The sequence below is a fragment of the Schistocerca nitens genome, chromosome 4 (genome assembly GCF_023898315.1).
Source record: "Schistocerca nitens isolate TAMUIC-IGC-003100 chromosome 4, iqSchNite1.1, whole genome shotgun sequence".
Classification (NCBI taxonomy): Eukaryota; Metazoa; Arthropoda; class Insecta; order Orthoptera; family Acrididae; genus Schistocerca; species Schistocerca nitens.
The window spans coordinates 360,995,755-361,008,086 of record NC_064617.1 but is presented as its reverse complement, the minus strand read 5'-3'; the positions used below and the strand labels follow the sequence as shown (position 1 = coordinate 361,008,086).

General features: G+C 44.7%; 1 protein-coding gene across 1 annotated transcript in view; it reads left to right on the top strand.

The window, feature by feature from the left end:
- The window catches only part of LOC126251917 (aminopeptidase N-like), a 196,821-nt gene that overhangs the window by 79,191 nt on the left and 105,298 nt on the right, over positions 1-12,332 (top strand). Inside the window, exons 10-11 of the mRNA XM_049952649.1 lie at positions 5,789-5,969; positions 7,351-7,540. Coding sequence (XP_049808606.1) covers positions 5,789-5,969; positions 7,351-7,540 — 371 coding nt within the window. The remainder of the gene's footprint in view (positions 1-5,788; positions 5,970-7,350; positions 7,541-12,332) is intronic.

Here is a 12,332-nt window from a genome sequence, read left to right as displayed (position 1 = left end):
GCTGCTCTCGCTAACCACGGGACCACGGCGCGATGTTGCCTATCTTGCGCATGGACTACTCAGTTTCTATATTTTGCTTATTTTTTTCATAGTTCCACACAACTTCTTCCTGTTTTCCCGATTGATCTGTGTTCAGTTTTTCAAGGCCTATCCACTGTGCCAACTTATAACTAAATCTGAGGGGGGTGCGATGGGGAGGTTCCCTTGTTAGCATAAGTTAGTTTAGGTTAGGTTAAATAGTGTGTAAGTCTAGGGACCGATGACCTAAGCAGTTTGGTTCCTTAGGAATTCACACACATTTGAACATATTTTTGAGAACAAAATTTTCTTTATGTGACGGTTTTGTAAGAAGGAGACATACGCAGGCATTTAAATATTCGAAAAAGCACGGAACAGTAGACTGCAATATTGATCTGCTGGACGGATACGGGCAGGAAATAACTGCAAAGCTAAACTGAACTTCCTTACACAGGAACACTTAAAACAGAAAATCTCTCGTAAATTGACACAACTCTGTTTTGAACATAGTCGCTGTCAAAAAATGGCGCAGAACACTCACGCAGCTAAAAGAAAAGTACAGCCCAATTGCACGGAACAAGTTCATGAAAATAGTGGTTCATGTAAACATATAATTCTTTGAAACCTTCTCGTTTCAAACACTTAACAACTGCGGGTCTTAGACCGGAGACTTAAGATCATTGTCTCTACAAGTTGATTTATCGAAGAAACAAAATAAATTTACAGGAATTTTACTTTTACCATTTTTCTGGGCTAAGGTTACATAGAATAAAATGGAAACAAAAATGAAAAATTAACAACAAATATTTGAATGTCCAATGTGCAAACTGATATCATTTACAGTATTGTCATTTCGAAATTTTCTTTGTGGAAGACTATCTTCGCTACTGAATGAAGGACTTTTAAATAATTGTTTTTCGTGCTTTATATTTTTTAAGCATTCTCAATAGCATGCAATACATGATTTGGGTTATACGATAAATACGTGGAGCGTTATACTGAAGCAGATTTTGACTTGTTTTGTACGGTGTTTTTAAGTTGTACGCACCTTTTGGTGGATGTTTCTCTTTTTTTAAATATTGATCACCGTACGACATGTGCCGGACTTGTCGGTCAACTGATAGTGCTACTCACTAATTTCACATTCTGTAGTTTCCAATGTCACATACGTAAGTCCCTATTTTATGAAATACTGGGAAAGGGCGGGGCGAGAAGGAATGATCGACTGGAGGATGGCGAGGGGGGCGGTCGTACAGTTAGTTCCTATTGTTTCTCGTGTGTCCTAGCGCGTCTGTCTCTGTGTACTTCCTACCTTTTTTCGTTGCTGGCATATTCATTTGGGTGTATCTGTGTCTGTGCTGAGAGGGAAAAGACTTAGTATGGATCTTGATATCTTTTATTGCCGCTTCTACAGTTAACTTTACTAACGACGGCTTGAAACAGGCAGCTCGAGCATGTTTCTATTCTAGTTTTTTAGTACAACCTATCGATCTGTATGCTGTGGCACACACATAGACAGTGCCAGTTGCCTAAAACTTGTACCTTCTTTATTTCGTGAACTGTCCAAGCTACCGCAAACAGGTTGCCGGCTCATGGTATTACGCCCAATGCCATGAAATTTTGTTGCTTGTGTATTAGACTCAACTCTTGTATCAGCCGAGATGCAGAAACTAATACAGTTTATAAATTAATCGATACAATTTTAACTGCGTTTGACGCTTATAAAAAGACGGGTACAGTTGTATAATGATTCTTAATATTGGCTCTAAGACGTTTCGCAGAAATATATGAGGAAAAAACCTAAAATGAAAGGCAGTGCGTTCGGCATCGACTGTTGTGTAAGCACTGCCAAGTGCGGCTCCCGCGCCAGGCTCTGTCATTGTTTCGAGCCTTTCGACTCTTCACTTGTTGCCACAAAAGCTGTTTACTAATACATGAGTATGGAAATATATTTATAATACTTTCCCGAGGATTGTTCTGATATGCTAGAAGTTAGCGCGTAGGTCCAGTCACGACATTCGAAGTTGTATCTTTGTCGTATCAAGTTGAGTCATGAGGACTTAACGTTTAATCTTATTGGCGTAGGTCTGTCGTCTTACTGCACATACCGACAAACCCTGGCCTGAGGCCCCTTTTCGCGGAGTTTAGGTCGCAACAGCCGATTCCGGCGGCCTAGTAATTTTGACTCAGTTTTCCGATACCACTGTGAAAAGCTTTAATGTCAACTTCAATAACAGTTATACCACTGTAAACGTTCTTTTAAAACCTTTAGAATGCGCGCCTTACTGTCTGGTATGAGCAGTCAACAAAATTAGGTCATCTCAGCGTACTATTGTGTGCCGAAATCCTAGATTCGGTATTTTCGATGGTTCCGAAATAAAAGGGACGCACGTTTCAGGTTGTTCACACGAAGTGCTAGACGTACGCAATCTGGTCAAAGGAATCCGGGCACCAATTGGTGGGCAGTAATACGGGATGTTTCCACCCTCCATCGCTGTGACGGTTTCAGTTCTGCTGGGGACACATTCTATGAGGTGCCTGAATGTCTGTGGAGAAATTGCAACCCATTCCTCCACAGGAGCCGAAACCAGGGAAGGTAGTGATGTTGGAGGATGGGGCCTAGAGCGACGTCGACTCTATAACTCATCCTAAGGCTGTTCTATTCGCTTCAGGTCCGGACTCTGGGCAGACCAGTCCATTTCAGGAATGTTACTGTCCACAAACCTTTATGGCAGAGCGCAGTGTCATGTTGATATAACAACTATCCAGAATGAGATTTTCACTCTGCAGCGGAGTGTGCGCTGACATGAAACTTCCTGGCAGATTGAAACTGTGGTAGGGCACTTGCCCGCGATAGGCGAAGGTCGCTAGTTCGAGTCACGATGCGGCAAGCAGTTTTAATCAGCCAGGAAGTTTCATATCAGCGCACACTCCGCCGTAGAGTGAAAATCTCATTCTGGAAACATCCCCCAGGCTGTGGCTAAGCCATGTCTCCGCAATATCCTTTCTTCCATGAGTGCTAGTTCTGCAAGTTTCACAGGAGAGACCTTCTGTGAAGTTTGGGAGGCAGGAGAAGAGGTACTGGCAGAAATACAGCTGAGAGGACGGGTCGTGAGTCGTGCTTCGGTAGCTCAGTCGCCGGCACGGTGGCTCAGCGTGTTCAGTCAGAGGACTGCTCGCCCTCTGTAATAAAAAAACTGAGTAAAGGAATCAACGATCAACTTGAACGGATGTCTTGTGACGTCCGCCCAGACCAAACTCGACGAACAATGCCGAACAAAATGAGAAAAAAGACGGTAGAGTACTTGCCCGCGAAAGGGAAAGGTCCGGAGTTCGAATCTCGGTCCGGCACACAATTTTTTTTCTGGCAGGATGCTTTGTATCATAATTATCTTTTGCGAACAGTTCCTCTGTTGCACACACTACATAGTGATGCGAAATGTGATCATTTTCTTCCGTATTTAGCGTTTTCCTAAGCACAATACGAGGACCACATCCTGGCCAACATACTGTTGGCACTACACATAGTGGTAGGTAACGTTCTCCAACTACGCGCCCATCCGAAACCATTCCATCGGATTGCCAGAGGGTACAGCGTGATTAATCATTGCAAATCCCTCGTTTCTAGTTATACGCTGTCCAGTGGCGTCCCTCTTTACACCATCTCAAGCATCGCTTAGCACTGACTACAGAAATGTGTGCCTCATGAGGAGCTGCTCGAGCACTGTACCCCATTCTTTTTATCTCCCTAAGCACAGTCATTGTGCTAGCTGGACGGCTGGTAGCACTTTGCAATGAAGAGTGATCCTTTCGCCCATTTCTTGCCATTTTTTTACAACCATCCTCCGCAATATTCGACGGTCCCTATCCACCAGTACATGAGATCTGTCTAGTGCTGCCGGCCGGGGTGGCCGAGCGGTTCTAGGCGCTACAGTCTGTAACCGCGCTGCTGCTACGGACGCAGGTTCGAATCCTGCCTCTGGCATGGATGTGTGTGATGTCCTTAGGTTAGTTAAGTTTACGCAGTTCTAAGTCTAGGGGACTGATGACCTTAGAAGTTAAGTCCCATAGTGCTCAGAGCCATTCGAACCATTGTTTGTCTGGTGCTGGTTTCTTCTTGTTTCCACTTACAGGCACAGCAGCAACCTTCAGAGGGTTTAAATGTCCCTGATTATACTGTTACTCACAAGGGAACCTCCCCATCGCACCCACCCTCAGATTTAGTGATAAGTTGGCACAGTGGATAGGTCTTGAAAAACTGAACACAGATCAATCGAGAAAACAGGAAGAAGTTGTGTGGAACTATGAAAAAATAAGCAAAATATACAAACTGAGTAGTAAATGCCAAGATAAGCAACATCAAGGATCGTGTAGGCGCAAGGTCGTCGTGGTCCCGTGGTTAGCGTGAGCAGCTGCGGAATGAGAGGTCCCTGGTTCGAGTCTCGCCTCCAGCGAAAAGTTTTTATTTATTTTGACAAAGTTATGATCTGTCCATTCGTTCATTGACGTCTCTGTTCACTGTAATAAGTTTAGTGTCTGTGTTTTGCGACCGCACCGCAAAACCGTGCGATTAGTAGACGAAACGACGTGCGTCTCCAATGAGAACCGAAAACATTTGATCGCAAGGTCATAGGTCAACCGATTCCTCCACAGGAAAACACGTCTGATATATTCTATACGACACTGGTGACGGCATGTGCGTTACATGACAGGAATATGTTGTCGACCCATCTAACTTGTACACTTGGCGAATGGGTAAAAACATTCTTCTACGTTGCCCGATTTAGGTTTTCTTGTGGATGTGATAATTACTCCCAAAAATGTGATGAAAACATAATAGTTTGTCACATAAACTGCAACAAATGAATCCAACAGTTTCGCAGTCGCTCACTTTCCCCTGTGCTCTGTCAAAACATATGTTTCAAATTTTTCCGTGTGTAGACCGTCAAATCCTGCCTATGTCCATGCAAATCTGAACATGTCCTGGAATTTTGGAGAGCGAAGTTGACTATGTGTGAGTGCCTGAACTCGGTTTTTCTGAAAATAAAAAATTTAATTTTTCGCTCGAAGGGGGACTTGAAACTAGGGCCCCTTGTTCCGCAGCTGCTCACGCTAACCACGGGACCACGGCGTTCCTGAATACACTCTATCCTTAATGTTGCTTATGTTGCACATGTACTACTCGGTTTGTATATTTTGCTTATTTTTTCATAGTTCCACACAACTTCTTCCTGTTTTCTCGATTGATCTGTGTTCAGTTTTTCAAGGCCTATCCACTGTGCCAACTTATAACTAAATCCGAAGGGGGGTGCGATGGGGAGGTTCCCTTGTCAGGTAACATCCTGTGGCTGGTCCACGTTCGAAGCCACTGGGCTCTCCTAACCGACCCATTCTGCTGTTACTGCGCCATCATAGTATCCCATTCAACGAAACATCGTCGATATGGGCTGTCAGAGCCGAAGGCTCACTCATGTATCCTTGATGACTGCACGACAAAAAGCTTTACACCTCGTCTGGGCCCGTCAACACCGACATTGGACCTAAACTGTGGTGACATCTAGCGAACAATTCCGCATTACATACAAGTGTCCTCATACGTTTGATGAAATAGCGTATATTACGCTCCCAAAATAAGTGGTGCTCAATACATCTGGTTACTATTTGAGGCTCTTTCTTTTCCAGACACAAATACGGACCTTACGTGAGCGAAAAATCAATGTTCTTAACTTATAATTGTCACGAGGTGCATAAACGACACCACTGCTCACAGCCAGTTCAGCAACGCCACGGATGACATCCTGTTTGCGGCGATGGACGCGGTGGCGTCCTCGTCGGATCTGCCTTCCGACGCGACCGTGTCATCAGTGATGCTGCCCTGGGCGCGGCAGGCCGGCTTCCCCCTCATCACCGTCACCAGGAACTATTCGGACGGCTCCGCTGTCGTCACGCAGGTGGGCATTACTTGCAAGTTGTATGCGTTTCCACAGTGGCGTAGTAAGAGTGACGTTTCCTTGGGCGTACCATATCCACGTGCCACAGCTTTTCATTACAGCAAACTACATTCGTCACACGAAACTTAGTTATCAGCGGAAGGAACAGTCAGAAGGCAATAATGTGTGGTGTCACCGCTAGACACCACACTTGCTAGGTGGTAACTTAAATCGGCCGCGGTCCTGTAGTACATGTCGGACCCGCGTGTCGCCACTGTGGGATCGCAAACCTAGCGCCACCACAAGGCAGGTCTCGAGAGACTGAGGAGACCTCATCCCCAGTTGTACGGACAACATAGCTAGCGATTGGACGTGCTAAGCCTTGCTCTCATTTGCCGAGAGATAGACAGTAGAATAGCCCTCTGCTAAGTTAAATGGCGACCACCTAGCAAGGCGCCATTTGTATCAGTGCCAATAGCTTACGAGTATGCAGGAGAGATGTATTCCAACAAGAGAATAAAGTTAAGTATTAAAAAAGCTTCGTATTTTTCTTTAGTGCATTTATAAGTCTCATGTTCCAGACTTCACGCCGTCTGCGTTAGCCTTGCGTGCCCTATCGGCTACAGCATTGTGTCTGGGCTGTATGGTCTAGACACAACATAATGTTTGGCAAGCAGGTCACACAAAAAAAGAATACAGTTAGACTGATTTAGGACTAATTTTTACTGAGTTTCACAGACAAACACAATAAACATCACTGGTGTACAGTAGCAGTACTGTCGAAATCAATCTTCTAGAGTAATCGACAAATAAGACATCTGGATGCAGCAATCATAATTTATTTGCTTCTTTAAAAGTTTCGAGGATTTTGCTCCTCCATGTATGCTATCCTGTCTTTCCTAATAAATAAAAATAAATTTTTAATAATAACAAGTTTTTAAATCGGACGAAAAAGAATAAAGTAATTTCTCCTAGCCCCATACAGATTCCCACCCAATACAGACAGTCCCGAAAATTCGTACTTGTGAATTCTTAGTAGCTGTGACAACACTTGTAAGATTTATAATGGAAAAATTCCCAAGTTTGCCACAGCTATAAAAAATTCACAACTAAAATTTTTCAAGATTGTCTGTATGGGATTGGGAATCTGTATAAGGCAGGGAGAAATTGTTTTACCGTCTTCAATCCGATTTTTAAAAAATCTTACTTCAAAAATTTATTTTTATTTAAATAATTATTTGGTATCTGATCGCACTACGTCTGTGGTATTTTATTTATTTATTTTCTTTAACTGTGCCGGTCCAAAAGTTCATGAAGCCGTCCACGTTTCTGCTGTGGGTTTTTAGGATTGGCTTTGCGTAGTTCTAGCAGCGTAACTGACGGTACCTCGTGGCATCCACAGAACCGTTGGCTGGTGCCTGCTGATCCCAGCGACGAGACGACGTGGACGGTGCCCGTGACGTACACGTCCAAGACGGAGGCCGCCTTCTCCACCAGCACGAGGCTGTGGCTGACCGACACGACGGCGCGGTTGGACAACGTCGCCGACGCCGCAGCAGACGACTGGGTCATCTTCAACCTCAACGTCGTTGGTAAGTGACCAGCGGCGTCCCAGTTACAAACAAAATTGGAGACCACCACCGCACACTACGTACAACGTAAACTGTGAAAATGAAACAAAAGATCACTACGTTAGCCTCGAAACTAGTCCTGCGAATAAACTGTACTATTTCTGAGCTGGAATACGTGCAAAATCTTATCTGAAATGTTAACGTTTAATTAAGCACCAATGGGCTTCATGAATTTCGGAAGCAGTTTAGTGCAAATCTGAGCGAGAGTGTACTACGGCTGTGAGGAATGAAACCTCCGTTGCGCTGCAAATAGTTAAAGAAAATTTTCTACAACAATCTTGAAAGTACACCTTTGTATTACTGTCCTATGTAAATCAAATTGAAACATTAGATATATTTCTTAACATGCTAGCGAACTCCCTCTGCTTAAAAACAGAGCGAGGTGGCGCAGTGGTTAGCACACTGGGCTCGCATTAGGGAGGACGACGGTTCAATCCCGTCTCTGGCCATCTTGATTTAGGTTTTCCGTGATTTCCCTAAATCGCTTCAGGCAAATTCCGGGATGGTTCCTTTGAAAGGGCACGGCCGATTTCCTTCCCCATCTTTCCCTCACCCGAGCTTGCGCTCCGTCTCTAATGACCTCGTTGTCGACGGGACGTTAAACACTAATCTCCTCCTCCCCCTCTGCTTAAAAATTCAGCCGCCTGAGTTTCCGGCCAGCTCGATGAAGTATCCAGAAGCTCTCTTCGGAATCAATGTTGGGAGCCAAGCCTCTAATTCGTGTGTACAACTAGTTAATTGCTTTGAACCTAACTCTGGGCTGCAGGGCAAATATTCAGAATAGTCCAATTTGAACTACTGCAACAGTTCTTGCGTAAGCCAGGCAAACTGTTTTCTGCGTGGGACCTGTACACAGGAGACTGCGTTGTCTGTTTTGAATGTCTAGTCTCAGTTTTGTTACTCTCACACTACCACGCGTAACATATTCTACATCTATATAAACATTCCGTAAACAACCGCGTAGTGCGTGATGGAGGGTACCTTGTACCGCTAATAGTCCTTTCCCGTTCCGCTCGCAGATAGAGGGAGCGGAGAACAACTGTCTATATGCCTCCATACGATCTCTAATTTCTCTTATCTGATCGACGTGATCCTTACGTTAAACGTACGCTGGCAGCATTAGGGTCATTCTACAGTCAGCTTCAAATGCAGCTCCCTTAATTTTCTCAATAGTTTTCCACGAAAAGAGCGTCGTCTTTCCTTCGGGGATTCCCATTTGAGTTCACGAAGCATGTCTGTACCACTTGCACGTTGATCCAGCCTACCGGTGACAAATCCAGCAGCCCACCGCTGTGTGGCTTTGATGTCTCCTTTTAAGCCGACGTAGTGAAGATTCCAAACACTCGAGCAATACTCAAGAATGAGTCGCACTAGTGTTGTATACGCCGTCTCCTTTACAGATGAAACACAATTCCCTAAAATTCTCCCAGTAAACCAAAGTCAACGATTCGCCTTCCCTACCACCGTCTCTTTACGTGCTCGATCCATTTCATATCGCTTTGCAGTGTTACGCCTAGACATTTACTCGTCGCGACTGTGTCAAGCGGCACGCTGCTAATTCCGTATTGGAACGTACGATCTCATGAAAAAAACACACACCGCAAAGACTCTGGAAAGTTGTTCTACAGCTAGGATATCGTAAAATGTCGGTTTTCACAATTTTTTTCGACAGTTTTATCTATCTCTTTGTTGATGACTGCAGAAGGATGGCAAGTTCTATCATCGACACGAACGTTTGTCCTTTTACTCACAAACAAAAAACTCCATTCCCACAACGCCATCAGGCAGCATTCAATCTGGAGGTTCGCCTTATGTTTTGACTCATAGGTAAATTTTGTCAGTAACATCAAATAACGCGCAATTATGTAAACTTGAATGACGCATATTTTCAGTTCATGTTATGAAATGCAGAGAGACTTGCAGGTGAGCAGCGTCTGGGGCAAACTTTTGCAGCTGACTTAAACATAAATAAAAGTAATGCAATGCACATAAGTAGACAAAAAGGTGCGATATACACTGAAGCGCCAAAGAAACTGGTGCAGTTGCCTACTATCGTGTAGGGCCCCCGCAAGCACGCACAAGTGCCGCAACACGACGTGGCATGGACTCGACTAGTGTCTGCTGTAGTGCTGGAGGGAACTGACACCATGCATCCTGTAGAGTTGTCCATAAAACCGTAAGAATACTGGGGGTGGAGGTCTCTTCTGAACACGACGTTGCAAGGCATTCCGATATGCTCAAGAATGTTCACATTTGGAGAGTTTTCTGACCAGCGGAAGTGTTTAGAGTCAGAACGGTCTTCCTGGAGCCAATCTGTAGCAATTAAGGACGTGTGGGGTGTCGCATTGTCATGCTGGAATTGCTCAAGTCCGTCGGAATGGAAAATGGCCATGAATGGACGCAGGTGATCAGACAGGATGCTTGCGCACGTGTCACATTTCAGAGTCGTATCTAGACGTATCAGGGGTCCCGTATCACTCCAGCTGCACACGCCCCACACCATTATAGGACCTGCACCAGCTTGAACAGTCTGCTGCTGACATGCAGGGTCCATGGATTCATCAGGTTGTCTCCATACCCGGTCAAGTCCATCCGCTCGATACAATTTGAACCGAGAATCGTCCGACCAGGCAACATGTTTCTAGTCATAAATAGTCCAATGTCGGTGTCGACGGGCCCAGGCGAGGCGTAAAGCTTTTTGTCGTGCAGTCATCAAGGGTACACGAGTGGGCCTTCGGCTCCGAAAGCTCATATCGACGATGTTTCGTTGAATGGTTCGCACGCTGATACTTGTTGATGGCCTAGCATTGAAATTTGCAGCAGTTTGAGGAAGGGTTGCACTTCTATTACGTTGAAAGATTCTCTTCAGTTGTCGTTGGCCCCGTGCTTGGATCTTTTTCCGGCCGCAGCGGTCGGAGATTCGATGTTTTACCGGATTCCTGATATTCACCGTACACTCGTGAAATGGTCGTACGGGAAAACACCCATTTTTTCGCTACGTCGGAGGTGCTGTGTCCCATCGTTCGAGCGCCGACAATAACACCACGTTCAGACTTCCTTTAACCTTGATAATCTACATTTGTAGCAGCAGAAACCGATCTAACAACTGCTCCAGAGACATGTTGCGTTATATATGCGTTGCCGAACGCAGCGCCGTATTCTGCCTGTTTACATATCTCTGTATTTGAATACGCATGCCTATACCAGTTTCTTTTTCGCTTCAGTGTAACTTGACTGTGCCACCGTTGATCTGTCACTGGAAACAGTCACGGTTTTCAGTTTCCAGGTTCAGAATTGTTCGAAGAATCCCAAGGAAGTGTAATTTACGTACCAAAGAGGTCGCTTACAAAAGCGTTGTCCGTCCAATTCTTGATCGACCTGAGACCGTTACCAAGTTGTATCAACACAGAAAATATTCAAAGAAAAGCTGCATGATTCCTCATGAATTTGAGTAGGCAATGTCACAGTGCTACAGAAATTATGACCAACCTGCAATACGATACGTTGCAACAAGTTTGTTATCCATCGCTGACACCATTGAAAAATATCCGGAGCCACGTTACAAAGCGATTCAAGAAGCGTGTACATCTCCCGTAATGACCACGATGCCGTAATTAGATAAATTAGGGATCATGTAGAAAAATGTTTCTCCCTCTTCTTTCTGTCTCATCGTCCTGAACAATAGAAATAACTTCTTTCGAGTAGACACTGATACAGCCGTCAATCACTTAGGTAGTTACTGCTTCCATAGGTCATATTAGCGCTAAATGTTATGGTGTGGACTGTGTGAGCAGAACTCTTTCAAAAGTGAATAAATGCTCTATGAGGGTGTGATTAATATTCCCAGTTACTTGTGTGGACATGAGAGAAGCCCACACATAATTCTAACAGTTTTCTTTCATAAATGAATAATTTTTGTGTAAATGAGGTGTTAGTTCAGAAAATTATGTCGCAAGACATCAGTGAACGAAACTATGCAAAATACAGGGTGAGTCAAAAAGGGCTTTAAAGCTTTGCAATGCTGTATAAATTTGTTGAGATAACTTACAGCATCTGTAGATGTAACATTTTGTAGCGAACAACCTCAAGTTTGATTTACGTAGTGCAGGAGCGCCAGCATAGTGCACTGTTAAAAAATATCTGCTTTCACTGGTGCGGAGCGTGTTTGCTGTGTTTTGGTTTCATGAAGCGAACTTTGTAACAACTGTTCTGCGTAAATTTCGCGCCGAATACGGCAGAAGAACTGTGTTGTGACAGGTTGTTTAATGCAACGTGATAAATCACCAGGTCGTGCGCATACGGATGATTATGTCGAACAGGTTAGGGAGAGCCTTGCCCACAGTCCACAAAAATCAATGCGACGTACATCTTGCGAGGATAGCATTCCCCAAAAGACCGTTTGGCGAGTACTCCGTAGACTTAGGTTCACAATGGTTCAAATGGTTCAAATGGTTCAAATGGCTCTGAGCACTATGGGACTTAACATCTGTGGTCATCAGTCCCCAAGAACTTAGAACTACTTAAACCTAACTAACCTAAGGACATCACACACATCCATGCCCGAGGCAGGATTCGAACCTGCGACCGTAGCGGTCACGCGGTTCCAGACTGAAGCGCCTAGAACCGCACGGCCACACCGGCCGGCGATTCACAATGACACAGCACATTAGCGATGCGGATAAGGTTGCTCTTTGGGAATTCTGTGCCGAAATTTTGCATCAGATAGAGGACGACGAGACGTCCTGAACATAGT